The sequence below is a fragment of the Balaenoptera musculus genome, chromosome 9 (assembly GCF_009873245.2).
Source record: "Balaenoptera musculus isolate JJ_BM4_2016_0621 chromosome 9, mBalMus1.pri.v3, whole genome shotgun sequence".
In the NCBI taxonomy this organism is placed as follows: Eukaryota; Metazoa; Chordata; class Mammalia; order Artiodactyla; family Balaenopteridae; genus Balaenoptera; species Balaenoptera musculus.
Window position 1 is genome coordinate 75,285,974 of NC_045793.1, and position 26,513 is coordinate 75,312,486.

General features: G+C 36.7%; 1 protein-coding gene across 3 annotated transcripts in view; it reads left to right on the plus strand.

Moving 5' to 3' along the window:
* SP4 (Sp4 transcription factor) overlaps positions 1 to 26,513 on the plus strand; it is a 79,651-nt gene that overhangs the window by 33,462 nt on the left and 19,676 nt on the right. For 2 of the 3 annotated variants that reach the window (XM_036864101.1, XM_036864102.1), the window contains exons 4-5: positions 5,599 to 5,827; positions 20,295 to 20,494. In XM_036864101.1, coding sequence (XP_036719996.1) covers positions 5,599 to 5,827; positions 20,295 to 20,494 — 429 coding nt within the window. The remainder of the gene's footprint in view (positions 1 to 5,598; positions 5,828 to 20,294; positions 20,495 to 26,513) is intronic. The other variant, XM_036864103.1, reaches the window with a different exon arrangement.

Below are 26,513 nucleotides of genomic sequence, written 5' to 3' on the forward strand. Positions count from 1 at the left end.
ACACAAAAGAAAACACCTAAGCCATAGTAGATAAATGGCAAAGGATTTGAACACACAATTCAGAAAAGGTACTCAGATGGCCAACACATATTTGAAGAACATGTTCAATTCTATTAGGAATCAGGTAAATGCAGATAAAAGCAATAATAAAGTTCCATATTGGGTCTGTTAATTACCAGCAGGTTTTTTCCTTTTAAAATTAGTCTTTAATATGCTAGTAATACATGGACACATTTTCCTTGTTTAAAAAAAAGTGCAGGCTAACACTCCTGCTGACTACACTCCAATCTCAGACCCCGTTTTAGAAGTAAGCACTGTTAATCAGTTTGTTACATATCCTTTCAGACTTTTTTCAATTTATGTGTTAGGTGTGAAGATCATTGTAGGAAATATATAATGTCTGTAGCATATATCATAATGTAAACGTCAGTAACTTTGTTTCATTCAGCCATATATTTTAGAGGTTTATTTAGGTTAGTGCATAAAGATTTCTTTCATTCTTTTTAACTATTACAGAATATTTTTTTTCCCCAATATACACTTTTAAATTTTTTATTTATTTATTTATTTTTGGCTGCATTGGGTCTTCATTGCTGCACACAGGCTTTCTCTAGTTGCGGTGAGCGGGGGCTACTCTTTGTTGCGGTGCATGGGCTTCTCATTGCGGTGGCTTCTCTTGTTGTGGAGCACAGGCTCTAGGCACTTGGGCTTCAGTAGTTGCAGCACGCGGGCTCAGTAGTTGTGGCATGTGGGCTCTAGAGTGCAGGCTCAGTAGTTGTGGCGCACGGGCTTAGTTGCTCCACAGCGTGTGGGATCTTCCCGGACCAGGGCTCGAACCCGTGTCCCCTGCACTGGCAGGCGGATTCTTAACCACTGAGCCACCAGGGAAGCCCCAGGATATTCTTATTGTATAATAGTTCTGCAATTATGATTCTTCTGGAAACAATGTTAAGAATGAACTTATAGAGGACAGTGGTGGTGGGGAGACCAGTTAGGAAGCTATTGTAGTAATCAAGCAAGGGAAAATGGTAGCTCGGAGTACCGTTTTTGGGGGATAACCTGATTCCTAGACAGATTCCCTGTGAAAAATCTGTGTGGAAATGTTCCCTGGCAGATGACAAGAAGAGTCTGACACTCATGAGAGGTGTTTGAGCATAAGGTACAGATTTGGGAGATACAGCTTACACAAAGTAGTAAAAGTTATGAAAGTGTGTGAACAAACCAAGGAGCAAGTTAGAATGAGAAGTTGGAACTATGTGGGGGTGGCTAGAGAAGTGGGAGGAACACCAGTGGTGAGTAGTACCGAGAAGCCCAAGAAGGAGAGCATTTCAAGAAGAGGGCGGGATTAGCAGCTTCAGGTGCTCCAGAGGTGAAATAAGGTCAAAGGGAAGAGTATGTTTGGGTTTACCATCAGAGAAATCGTTCGTTCTGTCATCATTTTAGCAGAATGATGGGTTGGACACCTAATTTCAGTAATTTAAAGAGAGAATGGGAGGGACTTCCCTGGTGACGCGGTGGTTAAGAATCCACCTACCAAAGCACGGGACACGGGTTCGATGCCTGATATGGGAAAGATCCCACATGCCACGGAGCAGCTAAGCCCGTGCGCCACAACTACTGAGCCAGCACTCTGAGAAGCCCGAGCACCGCAACGAAGAGTAGCCCCTGCTCTCCACAACTAGAGAAAGCCCACGCGCAGCACGAAGACCCGACGCAGCCGATAGATAGATAGATAGAAAGAAAGAATGGGAAATGAGGAGTAAAAGCAACCAGTATAGGTAAATCTTTTAAGAATGTGACGTCAGTTTAGGTTTAAATGCTGATAGGGAAAGCTAACAGAGAGGAAGAGTTTCTGAGAATGTAGGGAGTTAGCTCCGACAGTCAGGTTTTAAGGACAGAGTGGTCAATGGTGTCACATGCAGCAGTGCAGTCTTATTTATGTGCACTGAGAAAATGCACATTGGATTTGGCCTTTAGGAGGAAATCTGTGAGCCAGGAGCTAAGTCCCTGTGGTGGAGTCCTTTGAATGCCAGACTTTGGTCAATGGGGAATGAATGAAAGTTACTGAGCACAGAAGTGATATGATCAAAACAGCATTAAAATGTGTTTTTCTTTTAAACTTTCCTTTATTAAGCTTATGTTATTGAGTGGCTCTGTTGTTTGGGCTCTGTTCCACATCTGGAGATACAGCAGTGAACATAACAGGCAGGATCTCTGTTACCATGGCACTGAACATTCAGAAGTGAGGCGAAGACAGAAAAAAATGAAAGGACAAGATAATTTAAGGCAAGTAAGACAAAACTTGGCGATGATACAGAAATGGACTAAGGGGAACTATGATGATGTGGTCAGGAATGGCATTTCTAAAGAGGAGGATTTGAACTGAGATCAGACTATTACTAACGAGTCAGCTGTGCAAAGATCTGGGTGCAAAGGCATCCTCGCCCAGACTAGAGAGTGTGTGCAAAGGCCCTAAGCAGGGAATGAGCCTGATTTGTTTGAGGACCAGAGAAAAAGGCAAGTTTGTTAGGAGTGGAGTGAGCAAGGGAGAGACTAATACAAGATGAGGTCTGAGAGGTGGGTGGAGTTAAACTTGAGCAGGGCCTTGGAGGCCTTAGTAAGGAGTTTGGTGGCTTGTTCTTGATCGGTCACAGTAGAAATGAAAGAAAAGTAGTATTGAGCTGTTGTTGAACTGTCTGGGACATCTAGGTTAAGAAGTCAAGAGAGTTGTCAGGCTTAAATTTTTTTTTTTTTTTTTTTTTAAGTAAAGATGCTTCTACTTTAAGCATCTTCTTAAGAAGTGTTTTTTTTTTTAATTAATTAATTAATTTATTTATTTTTGGCTGCGTTGGGTCTTCGTTTCTGTGCGAGGGCTTTCTCTAGTTGCGGCGAGAGGGGGCCACTCTTCATCGCGGTGCGCGGGCCTCTCACTATCGCGGCCTCTCTTGTTGCGGAGCACAGGCTCCAGACGCACAGGCTCAGTAGTTGTGGCTCACGGGCCTAGTTGCTCCGCGGCATGTGGGATCTTCCCAGACCAGGGCTCGAACCCGTGTCCCCTGCATTGGCAGGCAGATTCTCAACCACTGCGCCACCAGGGAAGCCCAGGCTTAAATATTTAAATTCAGATATGGTTTGCTTAGTATTATTCCTTGAAATAACTCCCCAGGTTGTTTAGGCATTGAACAAATAAACGTTCGTAGGGAGGCTTGGAGAGTCTGTTGAAATGGTATGATCAGCCAGTGATCATGGATCTCTAGCAGTTCTTTGACATAATGAAGGGCATCTTAAATAAATATCATTGCAACCGGAAAGGAATGACCAACTGTTGTATAAACAGTAGCTGGAAAAATTACGGCCAGAAATATCTCATGACTTCAGGGGACATAAAGAATACTTGCCAACCTGAAATACCTACATCTCCATAGGGACCAAGCTATAAAGACTTTGTATAGTGTTTAGTGCTGGTTTGGATAGAACTCCCATTTACAAAAACGCTTTTTTCCCCCCAGTAAATAGGGAGTATGTGTATCACTGTGCTTCTAGATGCATAAGTAGTTTGAATAGTTTGCTTAGCCAAGGTCATCCTTAAGGAATCTGGTTTTACCGAGTATGTAAAACTTATGTGTGCCCGAAAGCTGCATTGAGACATAATAATTATACTTTACATATTGCTTTACAGTTTACAAAGCCTTTACCCATTAGGAAATCAATTTGATCTTCATAAACAACTCTTTAAAGTAGATAAGGGCCAGGAATTTTAGGGAGGTCAGTATTATTAGAGGTGAGGAAAGTGAGGATCTCCAAATGTACAGTCACTGAATGGGACGTGAACTCACAACTTCTCACTTTACTTTTCATTTCTTTACCTGTCACACCTTGTTAATGCAAAGGTGAATGAAAATTTAAACTTTACTAGAAGAACTAAAATATGTGTCTTTACTAAAGCAGTGACGGAACACATTTTTTTTTTTTTTAATTAATTTTTGGCTGCGTTGGGTCTTCGTTGCTGCACGCAGGCTCTTCTCTAGTTGCGGCGAGCATGGGCCCACTCTACCTTGCTGTGCGCGGGCTTTTCATTGCGGTGGCTTCTCTTGTTGCAGAGCACAGGTTCCAGGCACACAGGCTCAGTAGTTGTGGCTCATGGGCTCTAGGGGGCAGGCTCAGTAGTTGTGGCACACGGGCTTAGTTGCTCCGGGGCATGTGGGATCTTCCCAGACCCGGACTCGAACCCGTGTCCCCTGCATTGGCAGGCAGATCCTTAACCACTGCACCACCAGGGAAGCCCCACATATATTTTATTTGTATTAAAGTTATTGGTGCTACCAAAGGTTTCAGATTGCTGTGACTACACAGAGGAGGGTGAGATTGATTTTGGCTGGCAGAGTCAAAGGTTTAATTTTGTTTTGAAAATGTGTGCTATTTTCTCACTTGCTAATTTTTATTGTCTTTCCTTGGTTGCTCCGCATGTTTAAAGTACGACATATGCAGCTTTAAAATAAACCCTTTCATTTTATATGCAGTACTCACATGTTTGTTTCTGCAACCATATTTTATTCTTGTATTGCCACTCAACTTAGTGGACACTAGTAATAATAATAGCTAACATGTAATGAACAATTCTTTGCTAGGCGCTGTGTGGTGGTAAGGGGTTTGTAAAAATTAACGTATTTAATTCTTACATCAACTCTGAGGTGGGAGCATTCCTTCATAAATTGGTGTTTTTTTTCCTGCCCCTTCACATACTTGCTATTCCCACACCTGAGAAAGTAGAACTATGTTGAGAGAAAGTATAATTATAAGGCATACTCATGTACACTCAGGATCAACTTAAGCCATGTAAATTTTGTCATATTATATATTGCTTATCATATTTTTCTCTAAGCCAACATAGCCAAGTTGGTATGTGTACTGACCTGAGAGGTGAAAACTAAGCTATGTAACATGAGTGAATGAAGTAATATCCTAAATGTCTGTTCTGTGATTTTAGTGACAGTATGTAATAATCATACATGGTTTTGCATTTTAAAAAAACTGCTTAACTCAATGTGTAAAATAAAAAAAAAGACTCATCAGTAAAGAGATGTTTGCTTAATTTAAAGTGTTTAGCAATGAGAAATGTCCATTATACTTAATCCTTTGTTTAGTTACTTTTTATTCCTGTATTTTCATGGAGTGAATGAGATATGTTGCTTACTGTGGAAATGGTCATAATAATGCTTTGTATTTATATAACATCTTTCATCTGAGGATCTCAAAAAATGTCTCATGAATCGTCACAGCACTTCAGTGAGGTAGTAAGGTAGCAAGGATTATTAATCTTCATTTTACAGATGGAGAAATTAAGCCACAAGAGGATTAAAATTTATGTATAGTCCCACCAACCAGATATAGAGGCAGCCTGAGCTGCTAAGGTTAGAACATTATATTTTAGGAGGATTGGCATAGTATAAAACTTAAATTAACCCCTTTGCTTTTGTACTTTACACAGATAATCTGTTAGAACAAATATGGTAGCTTTAAAGTGTCCATATGGAAATTTTTTAAATCCTTTTTAGGAATAGAAAACATTGTAATACTCTTTTCCCCTCTCATTTTTAGGTCAGCAGCAAGGACAAGATGGAGTGAAAGTCCAACAAGCTACAATAGCTCCTGTAACCGTAGCAGTTGGAGGAATTGCTAATGCAACTATAGGTGCTGTTAGTCCTGACCAACTCACACAAGTGCATTTGCAGCAAGGCCAGCAGGCTTCTGATCAAGAGGTGCAGCCTGGCAAGAGGCTTCGAAGAGTTGCCTGTTCCTGTCCTAATTGTAGGGAAGGAGAAGGAAGGTAAATGCTCTATTGCCACCCAACTCAGTGGAGACTAGTATAATAGCTAACATGTAATGAACAATTACATGTAATCAAGGCAGGTAGGGTATTAGTTAAAATCAAGCCATTGGCTGAGTAGTTCGATCATTAGAACATCACTAGCTTTATAGCCCAAGAGTTGAGATACAATATTGTTATGAAGGGGATTAGATTGAGCTCTTCTGGGAATGGGATTTCAGTGGTCCTCTACCATGTACCTTTTACTTTCTTTTATGGTTTTCTTTCCTCATTTATTTATGTAAAATTTTAAAACAACTTTATTGATATAAAACTTACATACCATGTAATTCACTCATTTAAACTGTACATTTCAGTGGTTTTTAATATATTCACAGAGTTGTGCATCCATCACCACAGTCAATTTTAGAACTTTTTTGTTCCCCTGAAAACAAATCCTGTATTGTTTAGCTATCACTGCCTCTTCCCTCCCAGCTCTAGGCAACCACTAAACTAATTTCTGTGTATAGATTTGCCTATTCTAGACATTCATATAAATGGAATCATAAAATATGTGGGTTTTGTGACTGGTTTCATTCACTTAGCATGTTTTCAAAGTTGATCCATATTATAGCATGTGTCAGTTCTTCATTCTTTTTTTTTTTTTTTTAAAGATTTGATGAAAGCTCATAATAATGCAGTTGACAAGAAAATTAGTTATTTCTGAGATATACATTTTAAAGTAATAACTAGGATTATTACTTATAACATTATACCAGAACATATAAGATTTTTAGAAATTTCATGCAATGTCTGAAACATTTATATTAACATATTTCCATACATATTTCCATACAAATACAAATATAAGATTTTTAGAAATTTCATGTAATGTCTGAAACATTTATATTAACATATTTCCATACATATTTCCATACAAATACAAATATAAGATTTTTAGAAATTTCATGTAATGTCTGAAACATTTATATTAACATATTTCCATACATATTTCCATACAAATACAAATATAAGATTTTTAGAAATTTCATGTAATGTCTGAAACATTTATATTAACATATTTCCATACAAATAACCCAATGAAAGTTTAGTATTAGTTGTTTTGTTTGTTTTTTTATACTGCAGGTTCTTATTAGGCATCAATTTTATACACATCAGTGTATACATGTCAATCCCAATCGCCCAATTCAGCACACCACCATCCCCACCTCACCGCAGTTTTCCCCCCTTGGTGTCCATATGTCCATTCTCTACATCTGTGTCACAACTTCTGCCCTGCAAACCGGCTCATCTGGACCATTTTTCTAGGTTCCACATACATGCATTAATATACGATATTTGTTTTTCTCTTTCTGACTTACTTCACTCTGTATGACAGTCTCTAGATCCATCCACGTCTCAACAAATGACTCAATTTCGTTCCTTTTTATGGCTGAGTAATATTCCATTGTATATATGTACCACATCTTCTTTATCCATTCGTCTGTTGATGGGCATTTAGGTTGCTTCCATGACCTGGCTATTGTAAATAGTGCTGCAGTGAATATTCGGGTGCATGTGTCTTTTTGAATTACGGTTTTCTCTGGGTATATGCCCAGTAGTGGGATTGCTGGGTCATATGGTAATTCTATTTTTAGTTTTTTAAGGAACCTCCATATTGTTCTCCGTAGTGGCTGTATCAATTTACATTCCCACCAACAGTGCAAGAGGGTTCCCTTTTCTCCACACCCTCTCCAGCATTTGTTGTTTGTAGATTTTCTGATGATGCCCATTCTAACAGGAGTGAGGTGATACCTCATTGTAGTTTTGATTTGCATTTCTCTAATAATTAGTGATGTTGAGCATCTTTTCATGTGCTTCGTGGCCGTCTGTATGTCTTCTTTGGAGAAATGTCTATTTAGGTCTTCTGCCCATTTTTGGATTGGGGTGTTTGTTTCTTTGATATTGAGCTGAACGAGCTGTTTATATATTTTGGAGATTAATCCTTTGTCCGTTGATTCGTTTGCAAATATTTTCTCCCATTCTGAGGGTTGTCTTTTTGTCTTGTTTATGGTTTCCTTTGCTGTGCAAAAGCTTTGAAGTTTCATTAGGTCCCACTTGTTTATTTTTGTTTTTATTTCCATTACTCTAGGAGGTGGATCAAAAAAGATCTTGCTGTGATTTATGTCAAAGAGTGTTCTTCCTATGTTTTCCTCTAAGAGTTTTATAGTGTCCAGTCTTATATTTAGGTCTCTAATCCATTTTGAGTTTATTTTTGTGTATGGTGTTAGGGAGTATTCTAATTTCATTCTTTTACATGTAGCTGTCCAGTTTTCCCAGCACCACTTATAGAAGAGACTGTCTTTTCTCCATTGTATATCTTTGCCTCCTTTGTCATAGATTAGTTGACCATAGGTGCGTGGGTTAATCTCTGGGCTTTCTATCTTGTTCCATTGATCTATGTTTCTGTTTTTGTGCCAGTACCATATTGTCTTGATTACTGTAGCTTTGTAGTAGAGTCTGAAGTCAGGGAGTCTGATTCCTCCAGCTCCATTTTTTTGCCTCAAGACTGCTTTGGCTATTCGGGGTCTTTTGTGTCTCCATACAAATTTTAAGATGATTTGTTCTAGCTCCGTAAAAAATGCCATTGGTAATTTGATAGGGATTGCATTGAATCTGTAGATTGCTTTGGGTAGTATACTCATTTTCACAATGTTGATTCTTCCAATCCAAGAACATGGTATATCTCTCCATCTGTTGGTATCATCTTTAATTTCTTTCATCAGTGTCTTATAGTTTTCTGCATACAGGTCTTTTGTCTCCCTAGGTAGGTTTATTCCTAGGTATTTTATTCTTTTTGTTGCAATGGTAAATGGGAGTGTTTCCATAATTTCTCTTTCAGATTTTTCATCATTAGTGTATAGGAATGCAAGAGATTTCTGTGCATTAATTTTGTATCCTGCAACTTTACCATATTCATTAATTAGCTCTAGCAGTTTTCTGGTGGCAGTTTTAGGATTCTCTATGTATAGTATCATGTCATCCGCAAACAGTGACAGTTTTACTTCTTCCTTTCCAATTTGTATTCCTTTTATTTCTTTTTCTTCTCTGATTGCCGTGGCTAGGACTTCCAGAACTATGTTGAATAATAGTGGTGAGAGTGGACATCCTTGTCTCGTTCCTGATCTTAGAGGAAATGCTTTCAGTTTTTCACCATTGAGAATGATGTTTGCTGTGGGTTTGTCATATATGGCCTTTATTATGTTGAGGTAGGTTCCCTCTATGCCCACTTTCTGGAGAGTTTTTATCATAAATGGGTGTTGAATTTTGTCAAAAGCTTTTTCTGCATCTATTGAGATGATCATATGGTTTTTATTCTTCAATTTGTTAATATGGTGTATCACATTGATTGATTTGCGTATATTGAAGAATCCTTGCATCCCTGGGATAAATCCCACTTGATCGTGGTGTATGATCCTTTTAATGTGTTGTTGGATTCTGTTTGCTAGTATTTTGTTGAGGATTTTTGCATCTATATTCATCAGTGATATTGGTCTGTAATTTTCTTTTTTTGTAGTGTCTTTGTCCGGTTTTGGTATCAGGGTGATGGTGGCCTCATAGAATGAGTTTGGGAGTGTTCCTTCCTCTGCAATTTTTTGGAAGAGTTTGAGAAGGATGGGTGTTAGCTCTTCTCTAAATGTTTGATAGAATTCACCTGTGAAGCCATCTGGTCCTGGACTTTTGTTTGTTGGAAGATTTTTAATCATAGTTTCAATTTCATTACTTGTGATTGGTCTGTTCATATTTTCTATTTCTTCCTGGTTCAGTCTTGGAGGTTATACCTTTCTAAGAATTTGTCCATTTCTTCCAGGTTGTCCATTTTATTGGCATAAAGTTGCTTGTAGTAGTCTCCTAGGATGCTTTGTATTTCTGCGGTGTCTGTTGTAACTTCTCCTTTTTCATTTCTAATTTTATTGATTTGAGTCCTCTCCCTCTTTTTCTTGATGAGTCTGGCTAATGGCTTATCAATTTTGTTTATCTTCTCAAAGAACCAACTTTTAGTTTTATTGATCTTTGCTATTGTTTTCTTTGTTTCTATTTCATTTATTTCCGCTCTGATCTTTATGATTTCTTTCCTTCTGCTAACTTTGGGTTTTGTTTGTTCTTCTTTCTCTAGTTTCTTTAGGTGTAAGATTAGATTGTTTACTTGAGATTTTTCTTGTTTCTTTAGGTAGGCTTGTATAGCTATAAACTTCCCTCTTAGAACCGCTTTTGCTGCATCCCATAGGTTTTGGGTCATCGTGTTTTCATTGTCATTTGTCTCTAGGTATTTTTTTATTTCCTGTTTGATTTCTTCAGTGATATCTTGGTTATTTAGTAACGTATTGTTTAGCCTCCATGTGTTTGTCTTTTTTACGTTTTTTTCCCTGTAATTCATTTCTAATCTCATAGCGTTGTGGTCAGAAAAGATGCCTGATATGATTTCAATTTTCTTAAATTTACTGAGGCTTGATTTGTGACCCAAGATGTGATCTATCCTGGAGAATGTTCCGTGCGCACTTGAGAAGAACGTGTAATCTGCTGTTTTTGGATGGAATGTCTATATATATCAATTAAATCTATCTGGTCTATTGTGTCATTTAAAGCTTCTGTTTCCTTATTTATTTTCATTTTGGATGATCTGTCCATTGGTGTAAGTGAAGTGTTAAAGTCCCCCACTATTATTGTGTTACTGTCGATTTCCTCTTTTATAGCTGTTAGCAGTTGCCTTATGTATTGAGGTGCTCCTATGTTGGGTGCATATATATTTTTAATTGTTATATCTTCTTCATGGATTGATCCCTGGATCATTATGTAGTGTCCTTCCTTGTCTCTTGTAACATTCTTTATTTTAAAGTCTATTTTATCTGATATGAGTATAGCTACTCCAGCTTTCTTTTGATTTCCATTTGCATGGAATATCTTTTTCCATCCCCTCACTTTCAGTCTGTATGTGTCCCTAGGTCTAAAGTGGGTCTCTTGTAGACAGCATATATATGGGTCTTGTTTTTGTATCCATTCAGCCAGTCTATGTCTTTTGGTTGGGGCATTTAATCCATTCACGTTTAAGGTAATTATCGATATGTATGTTCCTATGACCATTTTCTTAATTGTTTTGGGTTTGTTTTTGTAGGTCCTTTTCTTCTCTTGTGTTTCCCACTTAGAGAAGTTCCTTTAGCATTTGTTGTAGAGCTGGTTTGGTGGTGCTGAATTCTCTTAGCTTTTGCTTGTCTGTAAAGCTTTTGATTTCTCCATCAAATCTAAATGAGATCCTTGCCGGGTAGAGTAATCTTGGTTGTAGGTTCTTCCCTTTCATCACTTTAAATATATCATGCCACTCCCTTCTGGCTTGCAGAGTTTCTGCTGAGAAATCAGCTGTTAACCTTATGGGAGTTCCCTTGTATGTTATTTGTCGTTTTTCCCTTGCTGCTTTCAATAATTTTTCTTTGTCTTTAATTTTTGCCACTTTGATTACTATGTGTCTCGGCGTGTTTCTCCTTGGGTTTATTCTGTATGGGACTCTCTGCGCTTCCTGGACTTGGGTGGCTATTTCCTTTCCCATGTTAGGGAAGTTTTCGACTATAATCTCTTCAAATATTTTCTCTGGTCCTTTCTCTCTCTCTTCTCCTTCTGGGACCCCTATAATGCGAATGTTGTTGCGTTTAATGTTGTCCCAGAGGTCTCTTAGGCTGTCTTCATTTCTTTTCATTCTTTTTTCTTTAGTCTGTTCCGCAGCAGTGAATTCCACCATTCTGTCTTCCAGGTCACTTATCCGTTCTTCTGCCTCAGTTATTCTGCTATTGATTCCTTCTAGTGTAGTTTTCATTTCAGTTATTGTATTGGTCATCTCTGTTTGTTTGTTCTTTAATTCTTCTAGGTCTTTGTTAATCATTTCTTGCATCTTCTCAATCTTTGCCTCCATTCTTATTCCGAGGTCCTGGATCATCTTCACTATCATTATTCTGAATTCTTTTTCTGGAAGGTTGCCTATCTCCACTTCATTTAGTTGTTTTTCTGGGGTTTTTTTCTTGTTCCTTTATCTGGTACATAGCCCTCTGCCTTTTCATCTTCTCTATCTTTCTGTAACTCTGGTTTTTGGTCCACAGGCTGCAGGATTGTAGTTTTTCTTGCTTCTGTTGTCTGCCCTCTGGTGGTTGAGGCTATCTAAGAGGCTTGATGGGAGGCTCTGGTGGTGGGTAGAGCTGACTGTTGCTGTCTCTTCATTCTTTTTAATGAACAAAATAATATTCCATTGTATGGATATACAATATTTTACTTATCCATACATCAGTTGTTGGACATTTGGAATTTTTTCCACCTGTTGGCTATTATGCTGCTACAAATATTGTTATACAAGTTTTTGTTTTTGATTTGCATTTCCCTGATGAGTAATGATATAAAGTATGTTTTCGTGTGCTTACTGTTGGCCATTTGTGTATCTTTTTTTTTTTTTGATTAATTAATTAATTAATTAATTTTTGGCTGCGTTGGGTCTTCATTGCTGCTCACGGGCTTTCTCTAGTTGCGGCGCGTGGGCTTTCTCTAGTTGTGGCGAGCGGGGGCTACTCTTTGTTGTGGTGCACGGGCTTCTCATTGTGGTGGCTTCTCTTGTTGTGGAGCACAGGGTCTAGGCACGTGGGCTTCAGTAGTTGTGGCATGCGGGCTCAGTAGTTGTGGCTCGTGGGCTCTAGAGCGCAGGCTCAGTAGTTGTGGCATGCGGGCTCAGTAGTTGTGGCTCACGGGCTTAGTTGCTCTGCAGTATGTGGATCTTCCCAGACCAAGGATTGAACCCGTGTCCCCTGCACTGGCAGGTGGATTCTTAACAACTGTGCCACCAGGGAAGTCCCTGTGGGTCTTCTTTAGAGAATTGTCTATTAAGATCTTATGCCTATTTTAATTAGATTATTTGTCTTTTTATTTTTGAATTATAATAGTTCTTCATATATTCTAGATACAGGTCCCTTATCAGATTTATGATTTGAAATATTTCTTCCCGGTCTCTGAGTTGTCTTTTCACTTTCTTGATAGCATCCTTTGAAGCACAAAAGTTTTTAATTGTGAAGTCCAGTCTTTTCTTTGGGTGCTTCTGCTTTTGGTTTCATATCTAAGAATCCATTGCCCAATCTGAGGTCACAAAGATTCCCACTTTTCTTATAAGAGTTTTATAGTTTTTGTTCTTATATTTAGGTCTTTGATCAATTTGGGGGTTAATTTTTGTAACTGGTGTGAGGTAAGGGTTCATCCAACACCATGTGTTGAAAGACCGTCCCTTCCCCATTCTTTGGATGGTTTTGGCACCCTTGTCAAAAATCAGTTGATCATAGACACATAGGTTTATTTCTAGAGTCTTCAATTCTGTTTCATTGATCTGTCTGTCTGTCTCTATGCCAATACCACACTGTCCTGTTGACTTTGGCTTTGTGGTAACTTTTGACATTGGGGAGTATGAGTCTTCCAACTCACCCAACATGAAACGGTTTTGTTTTTGTTTTTGTTTTAATAAATTTATTTATTTATTTATTTATGGCTGTGTTGGGTCTTCGTTTCTGTGCGAGGGCTTTCTCTAGTTCAGGCGAGCGGGGGTCACTCTTCATCGCGGTGCGCAGGCCTCTCACTGTCGCGGCCTCTCCCGCTGCGGAGCACAGGCTCCAGACGCGCAGGCTCAGCAGTCGTGGCTCACGGGCTTAGTTGCTCCGCGGCATGTGGGATCCTCCCAGACCAGGGCCCGAACCTGTGTCCCCTGCATTGGCAGGCAAAGTCTTAACCACTGCACCACCAGGGAAGCCCCCTATTTTTTTTTTTTTTTTTTGAAAGGGTTTTTGATTGTGTCACGTGCTTTTCTTCATCTGTTGAGATGATCATGTAGTTTTGTTTTTTATTCTGTCAATATGGTATATTACATTAATTGATTGTTAAATGTTAAAGTACTTTTGCATTCATGGGATAAATACAACTTGGTCATGCTATGTAATTCTTTTTATATGTTGATGGATTTGTTTTTTTACTATTGTGTTGAGGATTTTTGCATCCATGTTCATGAGAGATACTGGTCTGTAGTTTTCTTACAATGCCTTTGGGTGGGCAAGGGTGTTACTGGCCTTGTAGAATGAGTTGGGAAGTCTTCTCTCCAGTTTCATTTTTTGAAAGTTTGTGAAGAACTGGTATTAATTTTTAAAATGTTTTGTGAACCTGTGAAGCTCACTGGGCTTTTCCTGTGTGTATTTTTTCGACTACTAATTCACCATCATTACTTGTTTTGAGTTCTGTCTTGTTCTGGAGTCAGCTTTGATACTTTGTATCTTTCTAAGAATTTGTTCATCTTATAGTTTTTTAAGTAATTGGTATACAATTGTTCTTGGTATTCGTTTATAATCCTTTTTATTTCTGTAAGGTTGGTAGTGATATCCCTTTTTTCATTTCTGATTCTAGTAATTTGAGTCTTCTTTTTTTTTTTTGTTAGTCTCCCTAATGGCCTGTTGGTTTTGTTGACCTTTAATCAGCCTTTGGTTCCATTGATTTTTCTCTATTGTTTTTGTATTCTCTAATTCATTAGTTTCTGCTCTGTTCTTTATTATTTTCTTTCTTCTGCTTGCTTTATTTTAGATTTAATTTGCTCTGTTTTACTGTCTTAAGATGGAAGTTTAGGTTATTTAAGATCTTTTTTCCTTGCAGTTTTATTGAGATATAATTGACGTACAGCACTGTATAAGTTTAAGGTGTACAGCATAATAATATGACTTAATACATCATGAAATGATTATCATAATAAGTTTAGTGAACATCTGTCAGCTACAAAATTAAAGAAATAGAAAAACTATTTTTCCTTGTGATGAGGACTCTTAGGATTTAACTCTCAACAATTTTCATATATAACATACAGCAGTGTTACTTATATTTATCATGTTGTAGATTACATTCCTTACTTACTTACCTTAGAACTGGAAGTTTGTATCTTCTGACTGCCTTCATCCATTTCCCCTCCTCTGGTAACCACAAATCTGATCTCTTTTTCTGTGAGTTGTTTGTTTGTTTTTGAGGTGTGACTGACTTACAACACTGTTAGTTCCTGTTACACAATATAGTGAATCACTATTTCTATACATTTCACAATGATCACAGTAAGTCTAGTTACGATATTATCACTGTACAAAATTATTACATAGTTATTGACCATATTCCCCACACTGTACATTTCATCCCCTTGACTCCTTTATTTTTTAACTGGCAGTTTGTACCTCTCAATCTCCCTCACCTTTTTTTTTTTCCTCCCTCCACACCCCTCTCCTCTGACAACCACCTGTTTGTTCTCTGTATCTATAACTGTTTCTGTTTTGTTATGTTTGTTCATTTATTTTGTTGTTTAGATTCCACATATAAGTAAAATCATTCAGTATTTGTCTTTCTCTGTCTGACTTGCTTCACTTAGCGTAATATCCTCTAGGTCCATCCATGTTGTCACAAATGGCAAGATTTCATTCTTTTCTTGTGGCTGAGTAATTTTCTATTTGTGTGTGTGTGCGTGTATATATACACGTGTGCGCACACACACACACACACCCCCCACATCTTCTTTATCCATTCAGCTATTGATGGGCATTTAGGTGGCTTCCATATCTTGACTATTGTGAATGATGATGAAGTGAACATAAGGGTGCATGTATCTTTTCTAATTAGTGTTTTCACTTTCTTTGGATAAATACCCAGGAGTGGAATTCCTGGGTCTTATATTCGTTCTATTTTTAATTTTCTGAGGAGTATCTATACTGTTTGGCGTAGCGGCTGTACCAATTTACATTCCCAACAACAGTGCATGAGGGCTCCCTTTTCTCCGTATCCTTGACAACGTTTGTTATTTGTTCTCTTTTGTATACTAGCCATTCTGACAGGTTTGAGGTAAGATCTTTTTAAATATAGATATTTACAGCTGTAAGTTTCCCTCTAAGCATTACTTTATGTGTATCCCCTAAGTTTTGGTATGATGTGTTTTCATTTTCCTTCATCTCAAAATCTTTTACGATTTCCCTTTTGATTTCTTCTTTGACCCATTGGTTATTTAGGAGTATATTGTTTAATTGCTAGGTATTTGTGAATTTCCTGGTTTCCTCCTATAAATGATTTCTAGTTTTCTTCCACTGTGGTCAGAAAACTTTGTTATTTCTGTCCTTTTAAATTTATTGAGATTTGTTTCACAGCCTAGTATATGATCTGTCCTGGAGAACATTCCATGCACTCTTGAGGAGAATGCTGTTGTTGGCTGGAGTGTCCTGTGGATGTCTGTTAGGTCTTGTTCATTTACAGTGTTATTCAAGTCTTCTGCTTCCTTGTTGATCTTCTACCTAGTTGTTTTGTGGAAACATCATTGAAGATAGAGTATTGAAATCTCCAACTATTATCATTGAATTGTCTATTTCTCTTTTCATTTCTGTCAGTTTTTACTTCTGTTTTGGCACTCTCTTTTTACTCTTGTTTAAATGCATGTATGTTTCCGGATGGATTGACCCATTTATCCTTATCAAATTTCTCTCTTTATTTCTAATAACATCTTTTGTTATAACATTTATTTTGTCTGGTCTTAGTATAGCCACTCCAGCTTTCTTGTGGTTGTTTGCATGATACCATTTTCCATCTTTTTACTTTTCAATATCTTTGTATTTTTGTATCTTCAAATGTAAAGTGTGTCAGCTATAGACAGTACATAGTAGGATCTTGTTTTAAATCTAATCTGACAAAACCTACGTTTTTATTAGTTTATATAATCCATTTACATTGGATGTTATTATCAATATAATGAACTTATGTCTGCCATTTTACCTTTTGTTTTCTATGTCTCATGTCTTTTTTTGCTCCCCTATCCCTCCCTTACTGCTTTCTTTTGAATTAAGTTACTATCATTTTAATTTGTAATATAGCATTTTAATTTCATTAATGATGTTTTCACTGTACTTATTTCTCTGGTGCTTGCTCTAGGCCTTACAATATATATCTTAATTTATCATAATTAGTTTAAGATTTACGGTAACTTAATTCCAGTGAGTTACAGAAATGTTACTCCTATATAGGTCTGTTCCCTTGTGCTTCTTTTTATGGTATTACTGTTATACATAAGTGTTACAAACCCCACAATACTTCGTTATAATTATTATTTTTATAAATTTATGTCTTTTAAATTTGCTATGTTAACTTTATCATTTCTGGTTCTCTTTATTTATTCCCATGAATTTGAGTTCCCATTTGGGGTCATTTCCTTATGGCTTTGCTCCCAGCCACCTCCTTTGTGCTGTTATTGGCAGATATGTTGCATTATGTTGCATTTCTCTAATGTTACAGGCTTGACAATACATTTTATACATATTGTTTTATAAAATTGCTTTTTTTTTTTTTATTAAACCACATTTAATTATTTTTGGCTGCTTTGGGTCTTTGCTGCTGCACATGGGCTTTCTCTAGTTGCGGCAAGCGGGGGCTACTCTTTGTTGTGGTGCATGGGCTTCTCATTGCAGTGGCTTCTCTTGTTGCGGAGCACGGGCTCTAGGCGTGTGGGCTTAAGTAGTTGTGGCGCGCAGGCTCAGTAGTTGTGATGCGCAGGCTTAGTTGCTCTGTGGCATGTGGGATCTTCCCAGACCAGGGATTGAACCCATGTCCCCCGCATTGGCAGGTGGATTCTTAACCACTGTGCCACCAGGGAAGCCCAAAATTGCTTTCTAAATCAGGTGAGAAGAAATATGCACTTACACTGTCCTTTATAATTACATAATTACCTTTGCTAGTGCGCTTTTGTTTCTTTATATATATTTGAATTACTTGCTGGTTTCACTTGCTTTCAGCTTAAAGAACTTCCTTTAGTATTTGTTACAAAGCAAGTCTACTAGCAACACATTCTCTTAGTTTTTATCTGGGAATATCTTTATTTCACCTTCATTTTTGAAAGATAGCTCTGCTGGGTATAGGATTTTTGTTTGAGGTTGTTTTGGGTTTTTTTTTTTGTTTTTTTGTTTGTTTTTGTTTTTGTTTTGTTTTTGAGTACTTGAATATGTTTCTACTGAGAAGTCAGCCTTTAATCCTACTGGGCTTTCCCTGTAAGTGATGAGTCATGTTTCTTGCTGTTTTCAAGATATCATCCTTGTCTTCGGGTTTCAGGATTTTTAGTGTAAAGTGTCTATTTGTAGATCTCTACATTTATCATATTTGGAGTTTGTTGAGCTTCCTGAAAGTGTAGGTTAATGTTTTTCATAAGTTTTCAGCTGTTATTTCTTTGAATATTTTTTCTGCTTCATCCCCCACTCTCCTTTTCCCTCTCGTCTCCTCTCCTCCTGGTATTCTCATTCACATGTTGGTGTTCCACATTTCTCTGACATTCTGTTTATTCTTCTTCTGTTTCTTGTTTGCTTTTTGGGTTGCATAATCTCTATTGAACTGTCTTCAATTTCACTATTTCTTCTTTCTCTTGAGTCCCTCTTGTGAATTTTTCATTTCAGTTGTACCTTTTATCTCAAGAGGTTCCAGTTGGTTCTTTAAACAATCATTTCTAGCTCTTTATTGATATTCTCTGTTTGATGTGACATTGTCATTATACCTTGCTTTGCTTCTTTAATCATGATGTCCTTTAGTTCTTTGAATGTATTCATAATGGCTGCTTTGAAGTCTTGTTAAATTTGTTTGCTCTCACAGGCAATTTCTCTTGCCTGCTTTTTCTCTAGTGTATAGGTCGTTTTTTCCTTCTTTGTTTCTGGTTTTTGCATGTCTCATAATTTTTTGTTGGAAACTGGAGAAATAATATATTATAGCAACTCCTAGTACTGCCTTCTGTCCTTCTCCCACCCCTGGCTTGTTACTGTTGTTTGCTTGTTTGTTTAGTGATGAGCTGGATTATTTTAATGAAAATCCCTGCCCCCACTCCCCCCCCCCCCCGCCCCCCCAGTATGAAGCTGTTGCTCCTTAGTGGCCCTGGGATGACAGTGGTTTTGGTAAGGATTTTTTTGGCTCTTTCCCTGACCACACCCAGCTGTTAAGCTTCACTAATTGCCAGCTGATTGCTCTGTCGTTTTCAATAATACCCTGAAGCATATATTGCTCCACAGACCGATCCAGTCAGAGTTTAAAAAGGCAGAACTTAGGTCTGTGCTTGAGATTTATTCTGATTCTGTAAGACTCTTACCGGCTACCTCTTTCCTCAGTTCTCTCTAGCAACCTAGCAGTCTATAGTTTAGCTTATGTCTCCAATGAATCTATGAGTCTCCTCCCAGTTGTCTTTTACAACAATCTCCACTGTCTTTAAGATCATCCTTAGGCTCAAACCTCTCCACACTTTGTTGCAAATGAAGTCAATTTCTTGGGAAGAGAATTGGAGCCTTCTGTTCTATGGTATGCTCTCCCTCTGGCCAAAATCTCTGTGTCATGGCTCTTGAACTGGGGGGTTGGGACAGTGGCACATTTCTCCCTAAGCATTCCGTGCTCTAGGAGCTGAGCACTTGGGGGCAGGAGGTCAGCAGTATCCTCAAGTTTTATTGGCTGGTCACTCCAGGATTGGAACCTCTGATTTATGAACTACAAATGAGCTGGGTCAAGGGTCATCTGGACCCCAGTGTTTTCATCATGCCTAATCCAAGGCTGAGCCTGTGTCTCAGGGGTTGGGATTGGGTGGAAGAATGTTGCTCCCCGTCTGTCAGCCACACTCACCTGAAACTTAGCCTCAGTAACAGGTAGCTGCAGGTAGATTGAGAAATACTGATGTCCTGCCTCTCTTGGGGAGATAACCCAGCAACTGGAAGGGTGGGAGAAGAGGGAACCCTGTTGTTGATTGCACAAGTCTATAGTGTTTCTGTGTCAGGGGAGGTGGAAGGAGGAGGGAGAGACAGAGTGAGTATTGGTTCAAATACAGCAGACTCTCACTCTTCTTACCAAGTTCTGTTTGATTTTCATGAATAAATGTTTCTTTATTTGCTGTATACTCATAGGGCCATTTCCAGAGATTGTAAATGGTATTTGCTTTTTTTTGTTATCATTTGCACTGGTTTCACTGGGGAGTAGGTCCAGGGAGCTCTTCGTGCTGCTTTTGCTGGAAGTGAAACTCTGAACCTTACACTTTTGAGTGAGGATTACCATTCTTTGGTATTTTAGAGGAGAGTGTTCAAGGGTCTTGAAAAGTTTAAAGAGATTTTTTTCCCAGGGGAGGAACCTACTAGGAAATGAACATGTGAATTTCATGGCAGAACATACCTTCTCTAAAATTAATGTGTTTTCATACCACTTTTGAGTTTACTACACACTGCTGTTTTTTTTTTTAATTGAAATTTTTCTGATTTTTAACTACAGTTGTGGCATCATGATTTAAAAAACCCATTTAGAAAAGCATCATTTAATTACCTTGATTCCCTTTTACTTTTCCTGAATTATAAGCTTGGTGTTTGGGAGTGTAATTAATGTTTGGTTTTGGTTTTGGTTTTTGTAGAGGCAGTAATGAACCAGGAAAAAAGAAACAACATATCTGTCATATTGAAGGATGCGGAAAAGTTTATGGCAAAACATCTCACCTACGAGCACATCTTCGCTGGCATACTGGAGAAAGACCTTTTATATGCAACTGGATGTTTTGTGGCAAAAGATTTACAAGGAGTGATGAGCTTCAGAGACATAGAAGAACCCATACAGGTTAGTTGATTTATTTTAGGACTTGTACTTGTTACTTCTTTTCTCAGTGCTTAGATGAAAATTATAGTGATAGTTCGCTATCAAATTGGGAAATATGGAAATTAAAGAGAGAAAATTCATTTTAGTGATTATATGAAAGATGTTTAAGGTCAAAATTCTTTACCTCATTTCTGAGATATATTTTATTCTACTTTTCGTAAGCTTTATCAGCATAATTACATGACTTGGAATTTATTCCATTTGCTTATCTTGCATTCTTAGCATGTTGAACTCACATATTACTTTTTGTCAGTATTTAAGTTGATGAGAAGAGAGTTGAATTATCTTATTGGTGACCTTGATTAGTTTTTTTTTTTTTTTAATTTTTATTTATTTATTTATTTTTTATTTATTTATGGCTGTGTTGGGTCTTCGTTTCTGTGCGAGGGCTTTCTCTAGTTGTGGCAAGTGGGGACCACCCCTCATCGCGGTGCGCAGGCCTCTCACTATCGCGGCCTCTTCCGTTGCGGAGCACAGGCTCCAGACGCGCAGGCTCAGTAATTGTGGCTCACGGGCCCAGTTGCTCCGCGGCATGTGGAATCTTCCCAGACCAGGGCTTGAACCTGTGTCCCCTGCACCGGCAGGCAGACTCCCAACCACTGCGCCACCAGGGAAGCCCCTTGATTAGTTTTTGTTTTTTTACAATCCAAAAAATTGGCTGAAGTATCAAGAAAAGTATAACAGATACCTACCTTAACTCTCACTCAGAATTGACAGCTGTTAACATGCTATGTTATCTGTTATTTTTTAACAAAACAAATCATATAAAGTTGACATCATCTTTGTCCTCCTACCTCTCAAAGACAACAGCTACCATGAATTTCAAGTGTAAGTTTTTAGTGTAGTTTTAATACTGTTACATATTTTGTTCATGGATATATATGTGAATATTGTTTTGTGTTTTCTATGAAATTTTATGTAACTGATATATTACAGTATCATAATTTCACTTACTATGTTTTGAGATCTATCCAGGTTCATATGTATGTACATATATGTGTATGAATACATGTCTATTTCTCTTAACTGCTATGTAGTGTTCTATCACATGACTACTACACTGTATTGATCCATTTCCCACACTCTTTAGATGAGTTCAAGTTTTTTTGCTGTCACAAACTTTACTACTTTGAACATACAGTGAACATGTACAGGAAGTAGAATTATTGGATCTTAGAGAATGTGTGTGTTTGATTTTGCTAGATAACCACTAAAGAGTCTCTAAAGTGGCTGTTACCATATCTACTTCACTAGTGTTGATTGAGAGTTTCCACTTGGCTGTATGTTCACTCAGTAGCATCAGGCTTTGAAAGTTCTTGTCAATCTAAAATGGTTTCTATTTAATTTTTTAAATTAGCATTTTTCCTGGTTATAGTGAGATAAGCATCTTTTCCTGTGTTTATTGGTCATTTATATTTTGTTTTCTTTTCATCTTTTTTGATTATTTCTTTTGATCTTTTTTGTTGTTGTTGTTTTCCTTTTTCTTACTGATTTATATATTGCAATTTTTCCCAGTATTGCTATCTTTTATCTTGGTGCTATCTTTTGTCATATGGAAGTTTTACATTTTTATTTAGTCAAATATAAGGATATGTAAATATATTCCTTTGCATTTTGCTTTTTTTTTAAATAAAATTTTCTCTTATCCCAAGGTCATAAAGTTTTTAAAAACATTTTCTTCTAATTGACTTTAAGGTTTTCTTTTTGTAAGTTTATTAGTCTAGAATTTTTTTTTTTTTGGATGATGATGGACTAAAAAGGGGATAAAATTCTATTTTTCTTTCATGTGGAAAGCCATTTCTTGAATAGTCCAATTCTTTCTTCATTGATATTTAATGAACTTCTCTCATATGTTGATGTCCCTTTTAAGAATGGCTGATTTCTGAGTCCTTTGTTTTGTCTATTTGTCACTTCCTACAGTAATACTATGCTGTTTTAATTACCAGAAGCTTATATTAAGTCTTGATATCTGATAGGGCAATTTTCCTTTTTTTGGTATATAACACTGACCTTCTCTATTTAGAACATGTCTGGTATATATATTTGGGACTCAGTGTTTAATTATTGAATAAAGTAATAATTTGGGTAGATTTTTTGAATTAGACATTAAACTTTAACTTGTATCAGGGTACATGTAGGACAAAAGGGGAACTAGAACTGACATTTATTGATCAACTACTGAATATCAGGTGTTTCAAATATATCATCTCATTTAATTCTAACAGAAGCACTATAAACTAGAAATTGGCTCCATTTTACAGATTAGAAAATAGCCTCAGAGAAGAAATGATGGTTGCTAAATCTATTTAAAGTGATAAATAAAAATTACTTAGTTTGATATGCACACAACTTAGTAACACAGAAGAGTCTTAGTGTAATGGCTCAATCACTGAGTTAGTATTATATTAAAAATAAGAATTTTAATTTAAAAAAAGTTTTAAAAACTTTCTGTATGGTATTATATTGGGGTTTCTAATGCCACCTCACCTTTCATATTGGCAAATATGTTGTGATTAAAAATTAAGCCCATAATAATATTGATGTCTGTTTTAGAAAAATACTGTGCTGTTTATGTCAGTATGAGTGGATGCAGTATTTCTACCCTGGTTTAACAGTGGGGCAGATTAGGGAAGCCAAGAAAATTTGGAACCTCTCACATTGTGATTTCATCATTTTGTTTGAGAAACTATGAGTTTCTAAACTTCCTTTCTGTTGCACATCCATACTCATACAGATAACACAAGGCAGATTTACTGAAGGATTTATATAAACTACTTCAAAAGAGTAATGATTTGGAAGCATAATTTCTTTCTTCTTTTTAAATGGTCCACACCATTATTGTCTTCTAATAACCTGAATAATTCAGAATTTAATATACTTTCAGCTTACTTTCAGTGTTTCAAACATCTTGAATACATCATACACAAAATTGTTTATTTAAACATGTTATTTTGAAAAGTGTTTGGCTTAACATCAGATACTATTTTACTTTTAAAGAAGTAGTACAGGTAACTTTCATTCTAAGTTGTTCATTAAAGTTGTTGAAAAGAAAATGAAACAAGTCTTTTGAAATAAATAAGTATTGATTAAGCATTTAATATGTTAAGTTGAAAGCTTTGGCCATTCATGGCAGGAACTGTGTTTTCTTTAATGCCCAACCACTGCACTAAGTAGAAATTCAGTCATCATCTTACTATGAATGGACAAATGAGTTATTTTTATTCACTGCTGAAAACAGTGCAGATTTTTTTTTGTTGCTTTCTGTAAAATAAATTAAAAATTTTTTTCAAAAGATACATGAATATGGTATTTAAAAATCAAATCATGAAAAAAAAAATCAAATCATGTAGAAGAGCTTGGATTGTTAAGCAGACTCTTTGGCCCACTGCATCTGCTCCCTGGAGAAAATCATGTTTAATCTTTTAACTATTTTTACATTTTTATTCATCCTGTGATGGCTGTGCATACCTATATAATATGCTTATACTGATGGCCAGTAGGCACATGAAAAGCTGCTCAATGTTGCTAATCATCAGGGAAATGCAAATCAAAACCACCTGTGAGAATGGCGATCATCAAAAAGAATACAAATAAAAAATGTTGGTGAGGACGCGGAGAAAAGGGAACCCTTGTACACTCTTGGTGGGACTGTAAATTGGTGCAGCTGCTCTGGAAGACAATATGGAGGTTTCTCAAAAAACTAGAGGTAGAACTACCATATGACCAAGCAATTCTGCTCCTGGGTATATGTTCGAAAAAAAAACAAAAACACTAATTTGAAAAGATACATGCAACCTAATGTTAATAGCAGCATGATTTACAGTTGCCTAGATATGGAAGCAACCTAAGTGTCTATCAATACATGAAGTGAAATAAGTCAGGTAGAGAAAGACAAATGCTGTATGATATCACTTATATGTGGAATCTAAAATATGCAACAAACTAGTGACTATAATTTTTTAAAAACAGACTCACAGATACAGAGAACAAACTAGTGGTTACCAGTAGGGAAAGGGAAGGGGGTAGGTACAATTTAGGGGTAGGGGATTAAGAGGTACAAACTATTAGGTATAAAATAAGCTACAGGGATATATTGTACAACATGAGGAATATAGCCAATATTTTATAGCTATAAATGAAATATAACTTTTAAAGTTGTGAATCAATATATTGTGCACCTATAACTTATACAATATTACACATCAACATACTTCAATTTAAAAAAATGAACACTCAGTTGTAAACTGACAGAAATCAACACTCCCCCCAAAATAATTTACCTGACTTTACACCATCAATGACATTGAATTTTTTCTTTAACTGTGTGCAGGCCAAATGTTGTCTCATGACTCACCACTCTGTGATACCGTATTACCATGTCTGTCCTTCAGTTTCCATCCCTCTCACCTTTTAACTTCTCTCACCTAAACTTTTACTATCTCTTCTCTTTCTCTTGATGTTAAAATGCTTACATTTTCTTTAATAACCACTGCCTCCTTTTTTTCATAGCTTAGTTCTTAAAGTTGAAAATAAGTAAATAAATAATAATTACATTAAGTAATGGACTGTGATTACTTGTCCTTTCCTGTGTAGTTTTTGTTTTTGTTTTCCTGAAGTTTCAAATTGCCTTCTTCCCCTTTGCATTGGTTAACTTTATTACCTCCTCTTGTTATTTTAACTTTTCAAGAAAAGTATCAACTCCATCAGGTTTCTCCTTATTCCTGGAGTACTCCAGCTTTCCGATTAAACACTGATTGATTCCTGTCTAGGGCTGCTGCACAGCTGTAATCCTGAGACTTTTCTTCCCTGCTCTATTGGTTTGGATCCAGTGTTCTCAAGATCTCACATCTTCAGCTTTCTCAGTTTATTCCCTTGGTTTCTGGAAAACATTCTGAAATGCTTCCGACAAAAAGGCATACAGAAGTAAATTTGTTTGAAAATACCTTTATTTTGCTTTTCCACTTAATTGATAGTTTGGCTAATACAGAATTCTAGGTTGAAAATTATATTCATTTGAAACATTAATGGCACTGCTGTGTTGTCTTCTTGCATCTGTTTTACTAATAAGTTCATTGTTCCTCTTCTCATATTTTTTTGTAGGTGACCTAATTTTACCCCTTCAGCTTTAGGGAACTTATTTATTTTATTTATTTATAACTCTTTTATTTTGAAGTAATTTTATACCTTACAGAGGAGTTGCAAAGATAATATAGAGAGTTCTCAAATACCCTTCACCCAGCTTCCTCTATAACTAATGTCTTCCATAACACAATGTTAAGAAATTAACATTGGTACAATACTATCAGTTAAACTACAGGCTTCCCTACAAATATACTTCTTCTATTCCAGGATTCAGTCCAGAGTACCACATTGCATTTCTTTGTCATGACTCTTTAGTCTCCTGCAGTCTGTGAAATTTCCTCTTTTTGTTTCCTGGTCTTGTCATACCTTGACACTTAAAGGTTAAGTATCTTGTAGAATATCCCTCAATTTGGGTTTGTCTGATATTATCTCATGATTACATTGAGGTTATGAATTGTTGCTGGGACGAATATCACAGACATTATTATCCTTCTAATCGCATCATATCAGGGAGTACATGATGTCAGTATGTCTTATTATTGGTGATGTTAACCTTGATGAATTAGTTAAGATAATGTTTGCCAGGTATCTCCACTGTGAAGTTTTTCTTTTTTCCTTTCCATATTTTGTTTATTAGAAGCAACTGACTAAGTCCATTCAATATTCAAGAGGAAGTGAATTAAGCTCCACCTCCTAGAGGGAGGAGTATCAAAGAATTTGTGGACTTAACACAACCACAGTAATTAGTAAATATTTTAGAGATTTTTTGAGTCTGCACAAATGTCCTCTTTCTCTTTAAAGAAAACACTATTTTCACTTTTAGCATTCCTCATTGTATCTTTTTTTTTTCCTGAGTATCCATAATTATAATGGGTATTTTAATATAGTTTCTGAGGAA